Below are 20,846 nucleotides of genomic sequence, written 5' to 3' on the forward strand. Positions count from 1 at the left end.
TGTTTCCAGTGTCCCCGCAGCCGCATTGGTTTGAGTTTCACTGTTTGTAGTTACGACTGCGGGTCACAGAGGAAGAAGGGCGCTTCTGAAATGGAGAGGAGCGCGAGGACACGCACACACATAACAAATACACGCGATGGAGGCACGGAGGACAAACTCTTCTTTGGTCGCTTCGCCGCGGGCCAGCACAGGCATAAAAGAGTGTCAGTGAGAGGGGAACAGAAAGCTAAATGACACACTCACTGTGAAAAACAGGAAAATAGCCAGACTCAGACGACACAGTCACAGATAGACAAAAAAGGCAGAGAGGGTGGTGGTGGGGGGTAGGGGGGGTGGGGGGGGGGTCCTTCAGATTGTACATCAGCGTGTGTGTATTGTGTGTGTTGTACACAAAGTGCAGAAGGGCCTCGCTGGGCATGCAGCTGCAACTGACAGAATGGAACACAGAGACGCAGCAAACTTGAGCACACGCACACACAACTTGACACTGAGTGACAACCTGCACTCGATGTGGTTTGTGCCCCTTCCTTTTTTTTTTTTTTGCACTCGTGTGCACTAAACTACAGTGAAACCTCTACATTTGAATGACCCTTAAACCCATAGCAAAAGACAACTCCCTAGAGGCCTGCGGGTCAGAACCAGAAGCTTGCCACAATGTTTCCTTGACGTCAAAGCTAGTTTTCCATCGGAAATTTGATGATTAAATGCAGGGCTAATTTGGCAACAAAATGGGGCGATGATTAGGGTCATTACACAGATCATATTAACTGAGGGACAAGAAGTGTAACTACCACACAACTGGTCCGCAAACAAACAGTCCAGCTCAGCTTCTGGCTAGCGAATGTCATGGCTATTTCATTTAAGTGTCATTAAATCGGTTCCTGTTGCTATAAAACAGAGGGGGATGGGGGTGTTCCCCCTCTGTAATCAAAAGTAAACCCAACCGTGACCATCAAACCAAGAACAGCTGAAGTTTAAGAGTTAATCACAAGCATTTTTTGGATGGTGGCATGTGTGTGCTAACTCCAATGTAATATTTTCATTAGTCCAGGCTATAAATGGCCCAAAATCTTTTGAAATTATTCAGCTTGCTTTTATTTATTCATTTACCTCAACTTCCTGATATACTTAAGTCAGGCAAGATCAACAATGACCACAGAACCACAAAAAACAATGTACACCACAACACAAGCTGTGTTTCGACCTCATGCGACAAGACTCGCTTCCCAGGCACACAAAGCAAACGCAAGTCGTCAAAATGAAGAGTCCATACTCAAATGTTGTTACTTATATTTACACTTATACGGCAGTGGGGGTGGGGGGTGACTTGCTGCCACTTCCTGTCCGTCATGCATCATTAAAGAATGAGACTTGTTTTTTACTTTCGACGTTTGCCACTCGCCAATGATTTGTGCCCCTTATACAGATGACATTATTTTCTCCGAGATAAAATTCCAACTGCATGTTTTGTATCGCTTTTATTTATTTATTTTTTTAACTGTTTGACTTCACAACGTTCCACTATTCAAGAGTAAGAACATCAAAGTAAAAATGCAAGCGATTCCGTGATGTTTAACACGCATACATGGCAAATTACACAATAATCCAATTGGATCAGATGATAATACATATCATTTTGCAGCTTCGCCTCAAAAAACAAAACATTACAGTTCTGTTGGGGTTTTTTGTGTGTGTGTGTGTGTGTGTGTCAACTTTGAAAACACATTTTCAAACATGTCGAAGCATCCGTGGGAACTCTGCATTCAAGACACTTGCACAAAAAGGCTTGCAAAAGGAAATGCAAACAGGGGCCGGATATTACTGTGAAAATCTGCTCGTATCTTACCATTTTTCCCATGAGTGTAAAATGAACATTCCTGATAGTGCGAGCTGGTTTGCCACAAGGCCAAACTGGTATCGTCTTCTGTGACAAGACATCTTTCACCTTCCCCGGCGTCAACTTTTTTTTTTTTACTAACATTTGACCAAACGTTGCAGAAAGAGACCTCTCTGCAAGAGTGGGACTGCAACAGTTCCAGGTATTTCCATTAGGGTGCCCTGGTGCTCAACCAGTTTCTCTGTTGACCGTGTCCACATGGATCAAGCAAACCACCGCGCAACATTAAATACATACGGGCGATACAAGAGCACTTCCGAGCCGGCACAAGAAAGGGAAACAGTCCGATCATCAGTTTCAGGTCATTGCAGCCAACCTGCTTGCAAAATGTCTCAGGATGACACAACTGCTTCAGTCACATGAGAATCCCAATCAGATGACACCCAACGTCTTATTAAAACTGCCAGCGAGACACCAATTTTAGAATGACGACCGTGTTTTTTCTTGTTAACATACCTTGACTTGCAAGTGTCCCAACTTTTGCAAGCTTCGAATAAAAGCGAAGTTAATATTACAGTGGTTGACATATTATAGCTTTTATATAAGAGTCAATTGCTGAAGTCCAGACAGTGTAAACGGCTGCTTCTGTTAGCTAGCTAGTTAGGTTTGAAAATTAGAGGTGACTTTTTCATTATTATGAATGAAGCAGTCTCAGTTGTTAACCTTTGTTCACATTTAGGTGGCACTTAACATGGCGAAGTCTAAGCAGTGAATTCATTTGCTAATGTTAGCTGTTAGCCACATGCTACTTTGAAGGTTTAAACATTTATGATGCAACTTTTAAAGTATTTTACTGTGTTTTTGTCAGTCCTGCAGGAGTTAAACTATTTTTACCCATACATGAGAGTTAAGAATGTTCAGTCCAGGCAGTGTGGTTACTTATGAATGTTAGCTGATAGCCATTTGCTAGTGGATCAAAAATGACATGTAAAACATGATTCTTAATGTTTAAAGGGTGTTTTATGTTTTGTTTACATATTAATATGACAGTAGTTAACCATTATTTTCACTTACACAATATTTTACACATCACGTCATGTGATTACAGACGAAGATTACTGACAGTCTAGCTATGAAGCATGACAGATGTCGAAGGTGGAGTGTTTTCTATTACAAAAAGGCCAAGTTCTTATTAGATGAGGTAAAATGTGACTTCCATGACAGTTAATATGGTGACGATGAGGCCTTCGTGACTATCGTCAGAGACTTAAAAAGTTCTTGAAAACAATGTGGCCCATTGTTTTTCAAGCACTTGATTACCCCTCCACCCCCCTAAAAAAATCAACTCCCTGCTGGAGTAAAAATAACTCATCCATGTCACAGGACAAAGACAACACACAGTGTGTGCGTGCATGTGTGTGTGTTTCTGCACCACAACTTTTGCATTGTAGGAGGACAACTACGTGTTACTCCTGATGCAATACTGCACTAGTTGACAGTTGTGCGCTACGAGTATTTCCGTACTAGTAAAGCAATAGGGGTTGACAAGTGGACAACTTCTGCATACCATTACAATTAAGCACATGATTTTAGTGCGGCAACACTACTAGCGGGAATGTTGGTGCTACTAGTAGGGTCCATAAGGCTACGAGCCAACAACTTTGTCTTATTAGTGTTACTACAGTAGTTTACTGGTAAGGTTTAGTTATGTGCTTATACTTTAGGTCAAAAGTGGTAATAGTAGAGGAAAAACATGACCCAAAAGAGTTGTTCTGCTAGCGCACCATAGCCATTCTACTAGTGCGCTAAATTGTCTTAATAGTGAGAACACAGAGTACATGGACCTTAAACTGGATCTCATTTTGGTGCTACTAGCCCACGAAGCTACAACTGGGTGACACATGCCTACTAGTTCCTTATTCAAATCTCTGAATAATCTCGCGCCACCTTACCTCTCTGAGCTCATCCGCCCCTACACACCTGCCCGGCGCCTCAGGTCTGTGGACCAGACTTTATTAGAAGTACCAAGAACTAAACTGAGGCTCAGAGGGGATCGAGCCTTTTCTGTTGCTGGTCCCTCTCTCTGGAATGACCTCCCACTGAACATTCGGCAAGCCTCCTCGCTGCCCATCTTCAAAACCCTCCTCAAAACTCACTTGTATTCTTTGGCATTCGACTCAGCATGACCTAGATTTGTTCTTGGTTTTACTGTTTGGTGCTTTCTACCGCCTTTATTACCGATTTGTCTTACTGTTTATTGTGCATGTTAAATTGCTCCATGTACAGCACTTTGTATGCAGCGATGGCTGTTTGAAAGTGCTCTATAAATACTGTTGTTGTTGTTGTTGTAGTTGGGCCTAGTAGTGTTATTACTATGGCACAATAGCTTACTAGTAAGATTTAGTTGCAGAAGTAGGCCAAAAGTAACACTAGCAGTGGAAAAACATAAGACAGTCAATCCACTATTACATACGAGTCGTTCTACTCGTTGTGTTGTCTCGATCTAGGAGCCGTGAAATCCATCCTATGGTGCACGTACTGTACTAGTATGCTCTTTGTCCTCACAAGTAGGACAACTGTGGCATACAAAACTCTACGCGTTAACATCTAACGCTAAAGCTAGCAGTACGAGTAATGTGCAGATGTCCACTCCTACAGAGTTTTGCCTCAATAGTAACACGTAGTTGTTTTACTTATTTACCACAGTTGTCCTGCTCGTGTTTAGAAAACTCACACAGTAGCTAGTAGTGGAAAACAATGCTACTAGTAAGACAGCCGTTCTACTAACGCGCTGAACTGTCTTTCAAGTTAGGACAAAAAGCGTACTAGGACGTGAACCTGAAGCGATTTATCAAATGCGTAGTCGTGTGTGTGTCACGCACATGAAGCTTGATTGTGACCACACATCGATGCAATGCATGCTTTAACACATGCAGCGACAGGTTGTTCATGCATGCAACACCACACATACTCACACGTACACACACACACACACACTGGAACTAATAACAGTTAATCATGACCCTTAGAGAACACCAAGACAGAAAGGCTTTGAAAAAGCTGCTGTATAACGAATACTCTGCACAGAAGAAGCCAAAACACACAACTTGTAAGAATGTTTTCACTCTCTTAAAATGACGAAATCCTGCAAGAGTACACGTACTACACGCATATATATATATATATATATATATATATATATATATAGTACACGTACTTATATATATATATATATATATATGCGTGTAGTACGTGTACTATATATATATATATACACATACACATACACACACACACACGTTCTCACGATTGGGTGTCATGACTACCTGGCCAGCAGAGGCTCGTCTTCTCCTCGATTTAGGACATATTTCTTGGGGGGTTGGATAGGTGAGAAGACGAGAGGAAGCTAGAAAAAGTTCCAAGGCAGCCGGCCTGCCACGCGAGTGGAGCGGAGAGAGACTGCGAGCAGCTGAAAACTTGGAGCGGCTCTTTGCTTTTAGATGGGCGACCGAAAAATGTCCGAGTAGGGAGATAGGTGAGATGAGTCGCTGCTGGTTAATAAACGAAATGCTTTTAAAACACTAAACAAACACCCCGTATCATAACAAACACTTTAAATATAGTAAACTCAAACATGGACTTTATATTTAATGGCAACGAACGATTTAAGGATGGCGTGACCAAAAGTTAGTCACCCCCGCCGAGGTGGTACGCTCCATTGTGGTCCTCCCTCTGGATCTACATTACCCGTCTGGCACTCCGCGCCCTTTGCCACTCCATCAAGGCAGATTCTTTTACAAGTTTACTTTCGCACTATCTGCGGTCAAATTTGCCCATAACGTCCATGATTGCATCATAGATAGATAGATATGCACACACTGTAGATACAAAATTGATGAATTATTGTCTGACGGTATCTGACATGCATCGCCTTAGCATTGAGCACTGACATACAGATAGTCATGCAAAGAAACTGACCTGTGACCTCCGGATCCACACAGCGACAACATGAACTGGCAGTCACAGATAGTTTAATGATGTTCTGCCAAAAATGTTGTTCCAGATGACACTGGTGTTGATGCCTTGTTTCGTCCTACTTTGGCAAAACTCGTGTGAACTAAAGGAGCCACAGCTGACACGGGCTCCCACAGGTGAATTCATGAATGCTCAATATGCATGCAGCTGTTCACTGTCCACATATTTACACCATACCCATTGTGATGATTATTGGACTAGTGCTGTGTCCACTTAAGCATAAAAGTACCCATAATTTCTCAATCAACACATCAGTTTAACGGCATTTTTTAAGTGTCTGACCGGAGGTCATCAGGTTCAAAAACGTATTTTGTTTAAACTACTGCACCTCCCATGAAGTCCTTCAGCATCCCTCAGGGGAAGTGCACTTCATGCATACATGACTTTGTGTGTTCTTTATCATTCGTTTCTATGTACAAACTATGGAAATGTTATAGCCGTACTTGGCTTATTTAGATAAGTTAACGACCAGTAGGTCTCCCGCCTTCTGCTGTGGAAATGTTGTCCCGCAACATGTTGGGAATCATTCAAAAACTCCTAGCAGAGCACCTTTTAAATGTTTCCGAAAGAAAAAAAAAAGACAAATATTTGCAGTATCACACTTAAGATGTTAAAATGAAGGCGTAGTATTCATGCACCGAATTCACAAACGTATAGGCTAATATTATGAGCCACATAAAAGTGGTCATTTTGAAAGCCAGTGCCAGAAAGTGCTGACTTGTGGGCTTGTGTGCAGTGCCAAACAGCATTTTTTTATAACGTACATTACTAATAGTTGCATGAGTGAGAACGACAGTATAATTTGACACTGGCAGTGGTAAAACATAATCTGTGATCGGAAATAGTGAACACAGTTTTTTTTTAAACTGTAAAAGGAGGATTTGATTGATCTTGATTCTTGAGATTACCTTTTTCATGGGAAGGTTTCTGTGAATGTCTCCTGATGTGCATCGGAGTAGGATACTGAGAACCTTGTAAAATATTTATATATATTTTGCATATCTATCTGCCAGGTATTCTTGTAAAACTAATATGTGTTTTCTGAACGGCGTGTTTTTGGGTTCGGCTGTCTCCCATCGGTCTACTGGCCCGGTTTTCCAATCAGGCGCCCAGAGTGGGGCAGTAATTTATGAGCAACGTGACAGACAAGCCTTGTGGCCTCTTGTTTATTCATTATGTCAGCAGCTCTTCATCACGACTCTTTGGAGCCCTGATTAGTTCCTTCGCTGGAGAGTCCTTTTTCCTTTTGAACTGGACAGATGGTTGCAGTTAGCCACCTTAACACAGAACAATGTTATCCAAACTTGTGGGTCAGAACTAGACAAAGACCCTGTTGTAAAAACAGGTTTTTGCAGATGTTTTGGGGTACTGGCGTGAGCATTTAAATCTGGGCTCATGCACACAATGCTGGTTTGAAGTGGTGAGCGCAGTGTTGTATTATGACGAGATGGAAAATGGGGATGAGTTTGATTCATTTTTGAGTAACCGTGTTTGTGCTGCTGAAGAGTTTTTTTGCACGATGAATGTTTAACTTAATTATACTTTCCGTGGGGGGGAAGGATACATTTTAAAACAAGACTTCAGCAGATGTAGTACTTACTCCTGGCCAAAAGTGGTAGCGCCACCTACCGGCCTGGCATGTTATCTCAGTCATTTTTAACCTTGTTTGTAGGTAAAACTATTCCAAAATCAAGTTTTATTTGCACTCCCTGAAAACTTTCATGTACTGTGCACAACAAAATCATGACTACTCTTGAGCGGCACGCTTGCAAGAGATGCCCTGCAAACCAGAGGCCCAAACAGCAAAAAAAAAATTAAAAAAAATCGCCAAACCCGAATTCCTGTTAAAATAAATAGACTTCAAAACCAGCCGAATACAAAAAGATGTGATTTTCTTCTTGAGGTTATTGTAACAGGAAACACATTTTGTCCTGCGGGTCACTCGCAGTCAAATCAGAGTTTGGCTTCACGATCCCCACAAATACCAACAGATGAGAAATTGAGCAGTGAAAGCCAGGGCGCGTGTTTGCGCGTGGGCTACTTTGACAAGTGAAAAGCATGACATGGGAATCTTTCTCTTGATTCCAAACCAGTATCTCTTCACCGGGCCAAGTGCTCATCAGCAGTAAGAGGTTCCATGTGAAAACATTTGGACATGATCACAACGATCTGCATCGGATGGGAGCGTGATTCGGCGTCTATTTAAGGCCTGTCAGTCAGGTTTTATGAACAATGGTGTCCAAACGAGTGGGTTGAGGGCTTTGGGTACATGTTTTAGGAATGGGGGGGGGGGGGGGGGGGGGGGGGGGAATAACATAGGGATTTTGCTCACCGTGGTGACATGAAAATAATAATGATACAGTTGAACACACTCGGATTTATTGTCGGGATGGTTTATATTAGCTTCAGAAGAAAAGAAACTATGCTCAAGGAAGTTGTGTCAAGTATTGAGCTCAGACTTCAAGTTAAAATCATTTTTCTTCATGCCCATTACTGGCACAATTCTGTTGCTTTTCATCAATCTTTTATTTTAACATATTATGCCTTCCATATTAGAGCGCATTACTTAGCACGACACATTTTGTGAACAACAAAACAGACAGAACAGACTTTGAAGGCGAGATATCCGCAAGAGTAAACATCACTTTTAGGGGATGTATTCAAGTACAAATGGGGAACTGGATGCCAATTTGGCTTTGAAGTCAGTCACTGTTTTGGACATTGAGGGCACATGCAAAAGGAAATCAGTAGCAGGCCGGAAAGTAGCTGTGCTGCATTATGAAGCATCATGTCGTGTCATTTCCCGTTTTTTTTTTAATGTAATGAAAGCAAACTAAACCAGAAAGTGTTGTTCCTATTCGATGAAAAGCATAATAAAGAGGGTCCTTTAAGAAAAAAAAAAGCACATATACATACAAAAGCAATGTCCAAAAACTACTGTCGCTTGCGTCACCGTATTCGTTTGAATATCAATGCAGTCACGCTGTTTCCCTTCTTGCCTCCAAACTGGAAAGTGGGCGTGGGTAACTCCTGTACAAATTCAAATCCTGTAGGGCGTCAAAGAGGGAAAAATGTAATTAACCACACAAACAGAAATACAAAGGCCTCAGACAAACATCCCGGGATCTTGAATATTTAAAACACGAGAGACAACCTGCAGGCACGCCCGTGCAACTCCACTGACAAAAAAGGTGACAGCAAACTGGCCACTTGCCAGAAAACACAAACTTCAGACAGTTGTCGCCCGGAGCTTGACGGTCCCACTTGAGGACCTGTGTGGTTACCGAGGTGGGTCGTACAACAAAAAGGGCCCGAATGTAAATATTCCAATGCCCACAGCCATACGTTTTATTGCCAAAAGTGAAATGAACCTCTTGGGTGTGTAAAGGTTTGCTGTGTTTTACTTTGACATACAACACAGAAACAAACAGAAAGGCTTGTTCTAGGAATTAAAAAAAAAACTAAACTAACAAAAAAACCTGCAACGTATGCAGGAGTGGACAGCACAGTTTGTGCAGTTACGCTACCTAGAGGTCAAGTTGGTGAATGGCATTGATTAGATTTTTTTTTTTTAGCAAGCAAGCAAATAGTCAAGGTCATTGCAGTTAAAAGCAAGCTAGAAAAATTTCGAAAACTAAAATTGAAAAAACATTTTCATTTATGACATTAACAAAAATGCTTTTAGGGGGAAAAAAATCTAACTGAAACTACAGCTTACGTTTGACAACAAAATATGAATGACATGCATTTTAATACACAGTCGCCAGCTCACTCGCAACGCTAATGAGGGGCCACATGCGTGACAGAAAATGGACGGATGGCATTTTGGCCTCACCTTTGAATCGCTCAAGCAGCTGCTCTTTTGTCCAGTTGCAGGACGTAATCGAGAAGAGGCCTTGATCCTTCAGGGAGGCTTTTAAAGCTTGCACGTAAAGTCTTTTCACCCCACCAGTATTGTCAGGATTCAGGCTGATGGCGTCAAAAGTCCCTTTGTCGACGCACAGGTCGTAACCCTCGAGTCCACCTTGGCAGAAGTCCGCCTCCTTTAAAAAAACAGAAAAAGTTGACACAATGACTCAAATATGAGCGTGACAAAGTAAAACTGAGCAGAAGGACAATGATCAAGCAAATAGATGAGGTACACACACACACACAGAAAAATAAAGTGCCGAAAAATAAAACAAGGTGATTTTAAGTTTTATTTTTAGGAGGGGAAAAAGTTGTAATTTTACAAGAATAAAGTTCTAGTATTGAGATTGTAATCCAGAAATTTACAAGACGATGTTGGAAATTATGCAAATAAAATGGTAATGATAGGAGGAAAAAAATAATAATTTTGCAAGAAAAGGCTCATTTTACAGGAATAAACTTTTGTAATTTTCCTAGAATACAGTTGTAATAATCACAAGAGAAAACCATTAGTCCGGGTCCTGTACTACTGCAACATTAAAGTTCTCGTTTTGCCGAAATAAAGTAATGTGACAAGACTAAATTTACAACATAATGAAAATGAAGTTGTAATTCCACAATTGACAAAGACGAATAAAGTTGTCGCTATACGAGAAAGTCTACAATGTAGATTTCTCTCTCTCTCTGCCTCCCGCCCTACCCCGCTAATGTCAATATTGACATCAACGGCAATCTTTCTGTCCAAAGAACGCACACACAGTCACTGGCGTGCCAAGTACTGAACATATACGCAGGGTTGTTGCACATACACACACAAGACACACCCAGTGGGACCTCCATTACGGAGCAGATGTGCTTTCATTTCTTTGAGGTTTAGAGGTGGTCAAATGTGAATGGTGGGCAAACCTCCATCACTTTCAGGGCCATTTTCAAGCAGGCCACATGTAAACAGCAAGTTTTCCTCAAACTCATCCAGGACCGGCCGTTAAGTCCACTACGGAACCTGGAATGGACCACACATACTTCATATCTATTCATTTTCTGTCGTGCTTGGGGTATAGCCTGGACTGGTTTTGTTTGGGGCACTTGGAAGTGGATATGCCATGCACTGTACATAAAATGTTGTGTATGTGGATAAGATACAAAAGCCACCTTCACATCGACATGTGTCAAGCCCTCTGCCTGGAGAACACTTTTTGCCAGTTCCACGGAGGCCGGGGAATAATCGATTCCCGTTAAATTCTTGTATCCATGTTTAGCCTTATGACAAAAGATAAAACACATTGACATGGAATGTCAATTCAAAATTCAAATGACACGATGAATATTTTGGTTACAATGTGTTATTTCAGAGATGATAATGCTGTTTGGATTGACACTCTCAGAGAGACTTGTTTGATTGATATTCATAAGAAATTATATTGATGAAATTGTCCCGTTTCCCTCCGCCCTTACCATCTCAACTAAAAAGGCTCCATTTCCTGTGCCAATGTCCAAAATGGCAGCGTCTTCCGGAATTTTAGCATTGTCCATCCATCTTAGCACACGGTTCATGCTTTCCTCACCAAACCTCATGAGAAAAATAAAAGCACGATTAATTAGGCACAGTGACAAAAAAATATTGTCTTCGGGGTGAGGTGACATATTACGCAACAAAATGTGTTGCCTAATGCTGATGGAGTCATTATTTTGAATAAAGTTGGACGGAAAAAAACTATATATTTTAATCCCCTGCAAAAAATAGAAAATTAAAAAACGACTAATCGACCTACTCAGTTGTAAGTCTTCGTGTGTTCTGTATGTCTGTATTACACTGCTCCCGGGTGGCCAAGGTGAGCACACCAGCACAATCTCAATGGGCATTAAAAAGCAGGAAATCATGAAGCAAAACGGATTATTTCCATAACATTTAAATATGGAATTCGTGTATGTTTTTATAAACTACAATGGTATACACTGCTTCTGTGCATATTTTTAATTAAATAATAATAAAATGAATTTTAATAGATACTTGTACAAAAATATATATATAGTTACCATATCTCACCAACGTCCCCAATGTCTTTGAATGTTTCCAACTCTTTTTGGTATGCATCTTCCCAACTGCCGAATCAAAATTGACATTGTTATAATTTTTAAAAATCAATCACAGCACCTCTAAACAAATGGGGGCATCACACTGTGAGCTAAACAATGTCATTTAATACAACCACAGTTTGGGTTTAACGCTAGTTTGTTAGCTACTGCTATCAGTGGCTGCAGAAACGACATGTACTGTAATACCTCTTTTTAATCACTTCATTATATGCTCTAATTGCTTACTATTCCTTCGTTCCTAACTGTGAAGTTTCAAAGTCATTATCCGAGTCGCTGTCCTGTTCTGAGTCGCAACCACGCGTGCTTCTTACGGCGGATTCCATGTTTGCTCAACAGCGAAAGAAGACGACTACATCTCCCATGAGGCAACGCGCCTCTTGCAGCGCCCCCTCAACCGCGGGGGACAGTGGGATTGATAGGGATGTTTCCATCATGGCGGCATCCATTTCAGGTTATACTTTTAGTTCTGTGTGTTACCACAGCGCCAATAGCAACTCGGATCATGTGAGTAGGCCGCGTCGCGTTGCCAAAAGCGAGGGGAAGCGTTGCCTCTCCGGCGTCGTTCAACGGCGCCATTAGTTTGTGTTGCTTACCCGCTGTCGTGATCTGTTGCTCGGCTAGCATTTGATGGTGTCGTCTATTTACCGGTCAAATCTACTCATAACAGTTTCTGGAGTTGAACACCTAATTGTCGAGCTGGTGTTTTTACGGATACACACTAATGAAACGTCTGATTATAATTCTAAGTTACAGTTGCTTATCGGTGTTAGTTTACAAGAGGAAGTGTTCGGGGGAAGTGTTTTAAGTTCCAGGAAATACTCAGCTGTTAGCTCCCCCAATGGCTAGCAATTGTAGCGGTTGAGGCTTCTGAAGGCTTAATCTATTTGTCACCAATTGAAATATGAATGAATAAATGGTATTAAAGCGTTGCCTCCATTTTAATTCACCTCGTTTCCGCGTTGACAGTCAGGTGATGCCTGTCAGTCAACTTGAGTCCTCTTAATCTCACAGGTCTTCAACTTTACCTCTTTCGATTTGTGTGAATGTTTTCATGCCTATGCAATCATTTCATCACGCGATCATTTCAACACAAGGAGCAGCACTGCACACAATTGGAGCATACAACAATAAATTCTCTCTTCCATTCTGGATTACTGGAGTTTAGCTGGGAGGACCTTGGCGTTTTCCTCCAGTAGAGTTCAGTGCCGCCCTGCCCTGCTCAATGGCCTGATAGTCTGGAAACTAATCGCTGTACAATTTCGGAGGATACCAGCTAATCCTTACATTGCAAATGCTTTAACTTGAGAATATTCAACAATCTTGTTATATCAGTTTTGTGTTTGTACAGGAGGGCTTCCTTTTAGGAGAAGTAAGGCAAGAGGAGACGATCAGCATCAGTGACGCGCAGATAAGCAGCGTGGAGCTCATCCAGGTTGTAGGTAAAGGCTGTCTGTCTACTTGCCTGTCCGTCTACCACCCTTGCTTATCTTTCCATTAGATTTAGGCATAGTGTAATTGCAAACGCCTGTCTCTGTTTTCAACAGAAATCCATAATCATGACCCCTGTGCACGGTTGTTTAGGTAAGCTTTGCAAGATATATATTTTTTCTCTCTGCACTTTCTTTATTGACAGTTACAATATGACTCGGATCTTCATGATGCACACGCAGGTACATCTCAGTTCAAAAAGTGAAACTCGTTTTATGTAACCTCGTTCAACACGTGGAGAAATGTTTCACTTTTTGAATTGAACTGCCGAAAGGAACGAAGTGTCCCACTTACATTATAATTTATTGGGATGCACCCGAATAACATGTCTTTGCTACCACCAGAAGGCATCGTAAAGAAAAGGAAAAATTCCTTTTGTAAATCATAATAGATGATCAATCCGTCATTAGTATTTATGACAGTGAGTTTGATAATAATGTATCATTATGTTAAAAATGCTGACTAAACCAGAAAATATATTTCTGCCTTTTACCTTGTGATCCCTTGATTTGTTAACAATAATTCATGCATTCAGTAATTTAATGAGTTGATCACTTAGGACCTTCATACCCATTTTAGGACAGCAGATGGCTCCATCTTACAAGATTGCAGTGCCAGCAAACAGGATTGTGACATCTTTTTCTTTCCCCCTCCCCTGTCACCAGCTTTTATGACTATGCGGGCAAAGTCAACGAAGAACATCTCAGCAGTCTTCTAAAAGATAGGCGAAAAGTGAGTGACGACGTCGAGTTTGTCTGGTCCATCTCGTCATGCCATCCGTCACCCGAACAAATCCACTCTTTAGATATCGAGCAGCGATCTATTCAAACTCAAGGTCTTTTATTTCGCTCGTTCCTTGCCCAGCATGTGATTGGCTGGTATCGGTTTCGGCGGAACACGCAGCAGCAGATGTCCTTCAGGGAGCAGGTCGTCCACAAGCAGCTGACGCAGCTGCTCGGCGTGCCCGACCTCGTCTTCCTCCTCTTCAGCTTCATTTCCACGGCCAACAGCTCCACGCACGCGCTGGAGTACGTGCTCTTCCGACCCAACCGCAGGTATTGATTGAGTGGCTGGATGAGCAACGCTTATCATCATGCCTCCATTTTTGTTGAGGACTTTATTCATACAAGAACTTCGGTGGGCTCTCGGAATTTAAATATCCATCCATTTTCGGAACCGCTTTATCCTCACAAGAGTCGCGGGGCGTGCTGGAGCCTATCCCAGCCGTCTTCGGGCAGTAGGCGGGGGACACCCTGAACCGGTTGCCAGCCAATTGCAAGGCACACACATACGAACAACCATCTGCGCTCACACCTAGGGACAATTTCGAGTGTTCCATAAACCTGCCGTGCATGTTTTTGGAATGTGCGAGGAAACCAGAGTACCCGGAGAAAACCCACGCAGGCCGGGGAGAACATGCAAACTCCACACAGGGAGGCCGGAGCCGGAATCGAACCCGGTACCGCCGCACTGTGATGTTGACGCGTTGACCACTGGGCCACCCGAATAATTCATTTTAAAAGAAAATTTGAAGCAACGGGCAATTCCAAGATTTTTTGATGGCTTCATTTACTTGTAAATTGTTGTTGTACACGGCAGGGCTGCGGGGAACTAAATCTCCTTTTGTTAATACAAACAGCAGTTCTGAGAGTCCACCGAAAATGACTTCAACAATATTCTAGTGTGGTATTTCACGGGTCATGTTCCGGGTTTGCTCAGCGGTCGTCTGCACTCAGTAGGTACAGCCAGAGAATCACCCTCGCCATCCCCAACCTCGGCAACACCAGCCAGCAGGAGTACAAGGTCTCCTCTGTGCCCAACACCTCGCTCAACTACGCCAAGGTCATCAAAGAACAAGGGTAATATTTGCTCTCCAAACATGAATCGGCACCGCTTCCGGGCTCACTGTTAGTTGCTGAACAAGTGTCCCCTAGTGTGTGTGTGTGTGTGTGTGTGTGTGTGTGTGTGTGTGTGTGTGTGTGTGTGTGTGTGTGTGTGTGTGTGTGTGTGTGTGCGTGCGTGCGCACCTATTTCCACCTGAGCGCGTGCCAACATGAGACTTTTTTTTTATTTTTTAAGTTTACACAGAGCGTCAGCCTCCTCTCTGATTAACTTCCATAAGGGGCAACGTGACAAACTGTCGCGTGAGTCGCAAAGAGTTGCCCGGCTGTGCCAGAGGGCGCCACGCACTCATGACACGCACATGGATTGAGCGCCGTTAATACCTCCTGCCGGCTGTGCGGTTTATAAAGCAGGGGCGAGGCACAGTATTCTTTCTCTGTGTGAACTGACCGCGACTAATGGGACAGCGGAATTTGTTACACTTGGCTTGCAGCCGAAATGTAACGACAGTACTGTTGAGCTCAACTTCCGTCGATGACTTCCTAAAAAGCAAATCTGTATCTGCTGCGATGATACGAATGTCTACGGCAATCCCACTCCACCGCAGGGCCGAATTCTTCGACAAAGACGGCGTGATGAAGGATATCCGAACCATATATCAGGTGTACAGCGCACTGCAAGATAAAGTGCAGGTCTGTCAGACTCCCAGAGTGCGTACAATAATCTTTTTATGATATTTTCTCATCTGATTTCTCCTCCCGCCATCTAATTTTAAGGCCGTGTGCGGGGAGGTCGAACAAAGTGAACGCGTGAAGGAGAAAATTCAAGACGACGTGAACAAGCTGAAAGAACAAATTGCACTCAGGAAACGCAAAACGGCAGAAGAGGAGCGGAGTAAGTATTTATTTGAGAAACGATGTATTTGAGCAGCACGGCCTCACGAGCTAGCGGTTTGAATTCCGGCTCAGGTCTTCGTGTGTGCAGTGTGCTTGTTTTCCCCGTGCTTTTCATTTCCATGAAGAGTGGAAGAAATGTGAGCGACCGGCATGCGCATCCGAGAGTCGGAAACAGTCGCAATGTGGTACGACATTTCACCAAACTCCGCAGCGACATCTCCCGGGATCTTCCTCGCAGGAAGCAGCCACATTAAGATCGTAAACGAGCTGAAAAGTGCTCTCCAAAAAAAAAAACATTCCAGACCAGCCCACAAGAAGTGAAATCCTTTGTATAAATAAAGCTGATTTAAATATTCTTAATGCAAACGGCATATTTTAACAGCACTTACGGCACTTTTTTTTTTTTTTGGAAGGTCATCATTCTTTAGCGTCATTGACATGATTTAATGGGACACCTAACGAGGAGCGTTAGCGACATATATTGTCGCCAACTATGTTTTATTCATTTATTTAATTTTTATTTTACAGGAATGGGCTGACAAAAGTGTTGGCGAACTGTGGTTTGATCTTTAAGCAGGGAAAGTTGAAATGCTTTGAAGCATTGTGTCCCGTGTGCTCCACAGTGCTCCGTGAAGCCCGGCATCTCAACTCCACTCCGGAGGAGAACACGGAACCTTCCGAGACGTCCCTCCCGCCGAGGACACCCTTCCACGCGCCCTCCGCACCCGAGCGGCCCAACATCTCCCCCAACCCGCCCTCTTATGCCGACCTGCTGTCCCAAGTTGACTCTCTGCTCTCGTCTTCTTCCCCGGCCCCCACCAGCGCTGCTCTGCTTCCCCGCCCCCAAGCCGTGGGTTCTCCAGGACACCCCACGCCGGGCCCGCTGGCCACGGGTCTCGGCACGGGCCCGGGCGTCTCCGCCCCCTCCAATCCCGTCAGCGTGCCCGGCTCGCCGTACCTCGGCAACGGCGACGGGTCGAGCTCGGACTCATTAGACAGGCAAGCGGCGGGGCAGGAGTTCGACGATGAAGACGAGGACAGTAGCGAGTACGAGAACCTGGTGAGCGAAGCCCCCCGCCTGCCCGTGACCCCCACCAGCCTTTTAGCTCGAAGTCGATTGTCGGCCCTGGGCCCTGACGGCGACGCTCGTGGGTCGCAGGCCACATAGAAATGCGGCGCCGGGTGTGTGCGGGACACTGACGCACCTTCTCAAGCAATCATGGAAAAAAAAAAGTGCCAGTCCTGAAAGTGAACGGCATTTGCACCAAGCATCCCATTTTGTTGTTGTTGTTCTTGTCTTGTCTCCATTTTAAGGGGAAACATTGTCAGCTCACTGGAAGGGGGCTCTTAATGTGTGTGTGTGGGGGGGGGGGTTCCCCCAACAAACCCCCACACCGCCTATGGGTGCTGTCTGGGTACTTAATTTGGGACATGTCTGGTGTTTTAGGGTTATATACACAAGGAGGATGTTACCTCTGCCAACCAGCGAAGTCCACAGAAAGGCAGGTCCTGCTTCCCCCTCTCTGCCCCCCCCCCCCCATATTACACTAACACACACTCTTGCATCACTTTTGCACTATTTATTGCCTTCTTTTAGAAACCACCTCTCAAAGAAAACAAAACAAAAGGGATGTGATTAATCTGCCTTTTCACTTTTGTGTTGGACTACAATTGCTTTCTCGTGCACGTTGTCATTTTTGATTTGGAATTTGTAACTCTTAACGAATGATCGATTCAGTACAAAAAAAAAAGAATTGAATAATAGGGCAAGTAAATGACAAATAGATCAGCCACGTATGGGTGCTTTATATATAAAATCTATATTTTCTTTTGATGTGAGATTAGACGCGAATGTCAACAAAAAAAAACACTGAAATTGTATCGGGCTTCGCTGCACTTAACATAAGAAAAATGTACGATTTTCTTTGTGCTATACCAATGAGGTCCTGTCTTGCTACTTGTAACGGCCTGTCTGACCACTCCAGCTCTTGGTACATTGTACAAGGGGCTTCACAGGGCACACACAAACACAATGTACTGTAGCTTTACTAACCGGATGCTTAAGGGGTTCCCTTCTACTGCTGCAACGCACAGAGCTACCACTACACTTCATTTACAGAAAAAAAAAAACACGACAACCTGGCTGCTCTCTCCACTTTCCTCTGCTCCTTGCTAATATTTCTGACCATAATCACTTCTCGCTCACTTGTTCACTATTAAAGTCATTCATGGAAGGCTTGGTAACATTTGTAATGTGTGACTTTTAACCGCGGTGATCCATCACAACAGCTTTGCTTTCTATTTATGGCGCAGCAAAACTTAGGTCTCTATTACAGCTTTGGTGGTGGTTCTCCCCTCTTGGTTAACAATGGCCACCCAACTGTCGCTTTTCCCATCACCCCCCGCCCCCCTCCACCCATCTCCCCTCCAGGAAACACTAAAGTAGAAGTACAGTAGAGTCACGACTGTGACTTTGCCGTCTTTGTTGATAGAAACAGAAAGCCACTACAAAGGCGCATGAAACCCGCTCTGTCATTTTGAGAGGACTAAAATAAAAGTGAACAGTCTAGTTTTAGGGCAATGCAGAAGCTGACGTATTTTGTCTGAAAAAACAGCTTTTAGCCATGTAAATATATTTGTGTGCACATTTGTGTGTGTGTGGGGGGGGGGGGCTTCAGGCCTGTCTCATTTGCATCACTGATCAGGAACTGGCATTGTTTAAATGTGACTTCACAATCGCAATCTCATGACGTACAAAAACCTGACATTTGTTGTATGCTTTTCCCTGGAGAACTGGAGCGTGTGATGAGGAGCAAAATTAAGTATTGAATGTACAGTTGACGAGGGGGTGGGCGTGGTGGCATGAGTTGAATTTTGAGCCAGGAGTTTGGGAGACATGCTCTCAAAAGCCCCTCCAATGATTCCTATCCCGTTTGGATGGTGGCTCACTTCCAAGTTGTTGTGGTTTCAACTCGAAATGTTTCCCATCCATCCATTTTCGATAGCGTTTGCCCTCATAAGCGTGTTGCTGGAGTCAAGCCCAGTTGAATTTGGGTAAGAGGCGAGCTACACCCTGGATTGGATGTCAGACAATTTGAAATTTGCAAACGGCCCCATTCTAACTTCCGTGAAAGTTAAAACCTCTGCGTAGTAAAACTAGACTAAATGCGGCTAATTGTTAGCTATTTTGTTTTTAGCTACGTGCCGTTTACATCAGTTTTTTTGATCCAATTCATCTTTGTATTGCACGTAATTAACTGAGCAGTCAGGGTCTTTTAGCGTCACAAGAAGGAAAAAAAAGAAAAATACCAGGATTTCCATTTCAGATGCTCACTGGGCTGAAGTCTTATACTACCTGATGTCACCCATGGTGGGTGTTTTTGAAGTTGTAACTCAAATTTGTTCGCCTCATAGCATAAAGGACCAAGTATTTTTTTGTTTGTTGTTTTAACATGTTCGGAAAACAAGAACAGTCCAGTAACCTCGATTGTTCGCAATCTACATGTACTTAAAGAAGGAAGCACATTGATGTATTTGAGTGAAATCAAGACGATAAATGTGACTTGGGCAATTTTGCGATGAGGCTAACACAATTGTACCACCTTTCAGATTGTTCATTGTATTGACTCTTGTATCCTTGCGTAACCTCAACTTGATGATCAAAAACACAGCAGGGCTTTTTGTTGTTGTTGTTGTTTTTATTTTTTTTAAAGATGTAATGGACACTCATGTACTCATAATGGCACGGGGTAATACTTCCTGTTCTCTTCCTACGCTGAATGGGACACCATGACACCTCCTCCCTGAATCACAACGCCAAGGGAGTCTTCAAGCTTTGATCTGGATTTGTGCAAATGGCAGAAGAGAAAAGGCATGGTTGATTTGAGCACAGTATGGTGTTACACTAGGGGGTTAATAAAGAGAAGTGTGTATGCGGGATGATGTGTCTGTTTTCTCTGAGGTTTTTTAAAATGCATAAAAATTCGTGGAGTTTGCAATATAAAAATGGGCAATACGGCGCTACATGGCTTTTGCTCACTGGTCTAAGTTTTATGGTTGGGGTTTGAATCTCTGCTTCCTCCTACCCCCCAAATATGGATGCTTGGTTCATGTAAGACTGAGCACGGCGCCTGTGGGTTGCCTCTGCGAGGACCACACACTTGCTCGGGGGCCTGTTCTAAATATAGCTCACGAGTTATGGTACACAGAAGTGATAAATTATCAATTCATTTAGAATAAAAACACTTGTGAAGATTCATAGAAATAAAATGTAGCACATGATCCATTTCTTTGTTGTTAAATCATATTTGATACTAATCTGTGTCTTCAAGTCATTGAGCGACAACAAATTTATTTCAATGTGCATCAAAACAGTAGCCCCTCGCATTCATCAGTGCCCGAGAAGTAGGTCTCAGTTTCAAAAAGGTTAGTGACCCAATAAAATTGTTCAGTGGAGTGATGTAAGGATTTTTTTCCCCTTCGGGGTTAATAAAAGCGAGATATGTATACAAGGCTTGGTTTCTGCAATATGTTTTAAATGCAACAAATTTGTGGGATTGCATTTTTTTTTAACAAAAAAAATCCTACAAAAGAGTGGAAAAGGCTGCTCAAAATCGTTGATGAAACATGACTTCTGAGGCCAGTGTTTGCGCGTCGGGCTGACATTGAAGCTGCCATACATTACTGCAGGCTGCTTGCAGTATTTTCACGATGACATCATCCCTTCGGAGCCTATACCACGT

The 20,846-nt window shown here is 43.1% G+C and overlaps 3 protein-coding genes across 5 annotated transcripts in view; 1 reads left to right on the top strand and 2 right to left on the bottom strand.

Moving 5' to 3' along the window:
- Positions 1 to 5,318, bottom strand: part of LOC147198916 (protein FAM53B-like) — a 31,060-nt gene extending 25,742 nt beyond the window's left edge. The window contains exon 1 of the mRNA XM_086121981.1: positions 5,164 to 5,318. The gene's annotated coding sequence lies outside the window, so the exon portion shown is untranslated. The remainder of the gene's footprint in view (positions 1 to 5,163) is intronic.
- A 2,916-nt stretch (positions 5,319 to 8,234) lies between these two features.
- On the bottom strand, positions 8,235 to 12,226 carry eef1akmt2 (EEF1A lysine methyltransferase 2). Of its 2 annotated transcripts, none has more exons than XM_086122178.1 (6): positions 12,104 to 12,226; positions 11,819 to 11,884; positions 11,237 to 11,351; positions 10,940 to 11,041; positions 9,708 to 9,915; positions 8,235 to 8,919 (listed from the first exon to the last, which is right to left on the bottom strand). In XM_086122178.1, the coding sequence occupies exons 1-6, from the start codon at positions 12,199 to 12,201 to the stop codon at positions 8,822 to 8,824; spliced, it is 687 nt and encodes a 228-aa protein (XP_085978304.1). In that variant the 5' UTR covers positions 12,202 to 12,226; the 3' UTR covers positions 8,235 to 8,821. The 2 variants fall into 2 exon arrangements, with proteins under 2 accessions (XP_085978304.1, XP_085978303.1); XM_086122177.1 differs by having other exon boundaries at positions 10,934 to 11,041.
- A 71-nt stretch (positions 12,227 to 12,297) lies between these two features.
- Positions 12,298 to 20,041, top strand: abraxas2 (abraxas 2, BRISC complex subunit). Of its 2 annotated transcripts, none has more exons than XM_086122175.1 (9): positions 12,298 to 12,382; positions 13,227 to 13,317; positions 13,423 to 13,459; positions 14,032 to 14,098; positions 14,231 to 14,421; positions 15,103 to 15,225; positions 15,816 to 15,900; positions 15,985 to 16,102; positions 16,728 to 20,041. In XM_086122175.1, exons 1-9 carry the CDS (start codon positions 12,311 to 12,313, stop codon positions 17,270 to 17,272), a joined length of 1,329 nt encoding a protein of 442 aa, XP_085978301.1. In that variant the 5' UTR covers positions 12,298 to 12,310; the 3' UTR covers positions 17,273 to 20,041. The 2 variants fall into 2 exon arrangements, with proteins under 2 accessions (XP_085978301.1, XP_085978302.1); XM_086122176.1 differs by having other exon boundaries at positions 15,106 to 15,225.
- The last annotated feature ends 805 nt before the right edge of the window (positions 20,042 to 20,846 follow it).

This window comes from Hippocampus guttulatus, chromosome 10 (genome assembly GCF_054856545.1).
Source record: "Hippocampus guttulatus isolate MCC_2025c chromosome 10, RoL_Hgut_1.0, whole genome shotgun sequence".
NCBI classification, from domain to species: Eukaryota; Metazoa; Chordata; class Actinopteri; order Syngnathiformes; family Syngnathidae; genus Hippocampus; species Hippocampus guttulatus.

Excerpts from the sequence above, each read along its gene's own strand:
- eef1akmt2 (XM_086122177.1), bottom strand. The coding sequence starts at position 12,201 with ATGGAATCCGCCGTAAGAAGCACGCGTGGTTGCGACTCAGAACAGGAC. Across the intron at positions 11,885-12,103 it reads CAGTTAGGAACGAAGGAATA|TTGGGAAGATGCATACCAAA; the intron begins GTAAGCAATTAG and ends TTGATTCGGCAG. Across the intron at positions 9,916-10,933 it reads TGACACATGTCGATGTGAAG|GAGGCGGACTTCTGCCAAGG; the intron begins GTGGCTTTTGTA and ends GTTTTTTTAAAG.
- abraxas2 (XM_086122175.1), top strand. The coding sequence starts at position 12,311 with ATGGCGGCATCCATTTCAGGTTATACTTTTAGTTCTGTGTGTTACCAC. Across the intron at positions 12,383-13,226 it reads CCAATAGCAACTCGGATCAT|GAGGGCTTCCTTTTAGGAGA; the intron begins GTGAGTAGGCCG and ends GTGTTTGTACAG. Across the intron at positions 14,099-14,230 it reads TTCTAAAAGATAGGCGAAAA|CATGTGATTGGCTGGTATCG; the intron begins GTGAGTGACGAC and ends TTCCTTGCCCAG.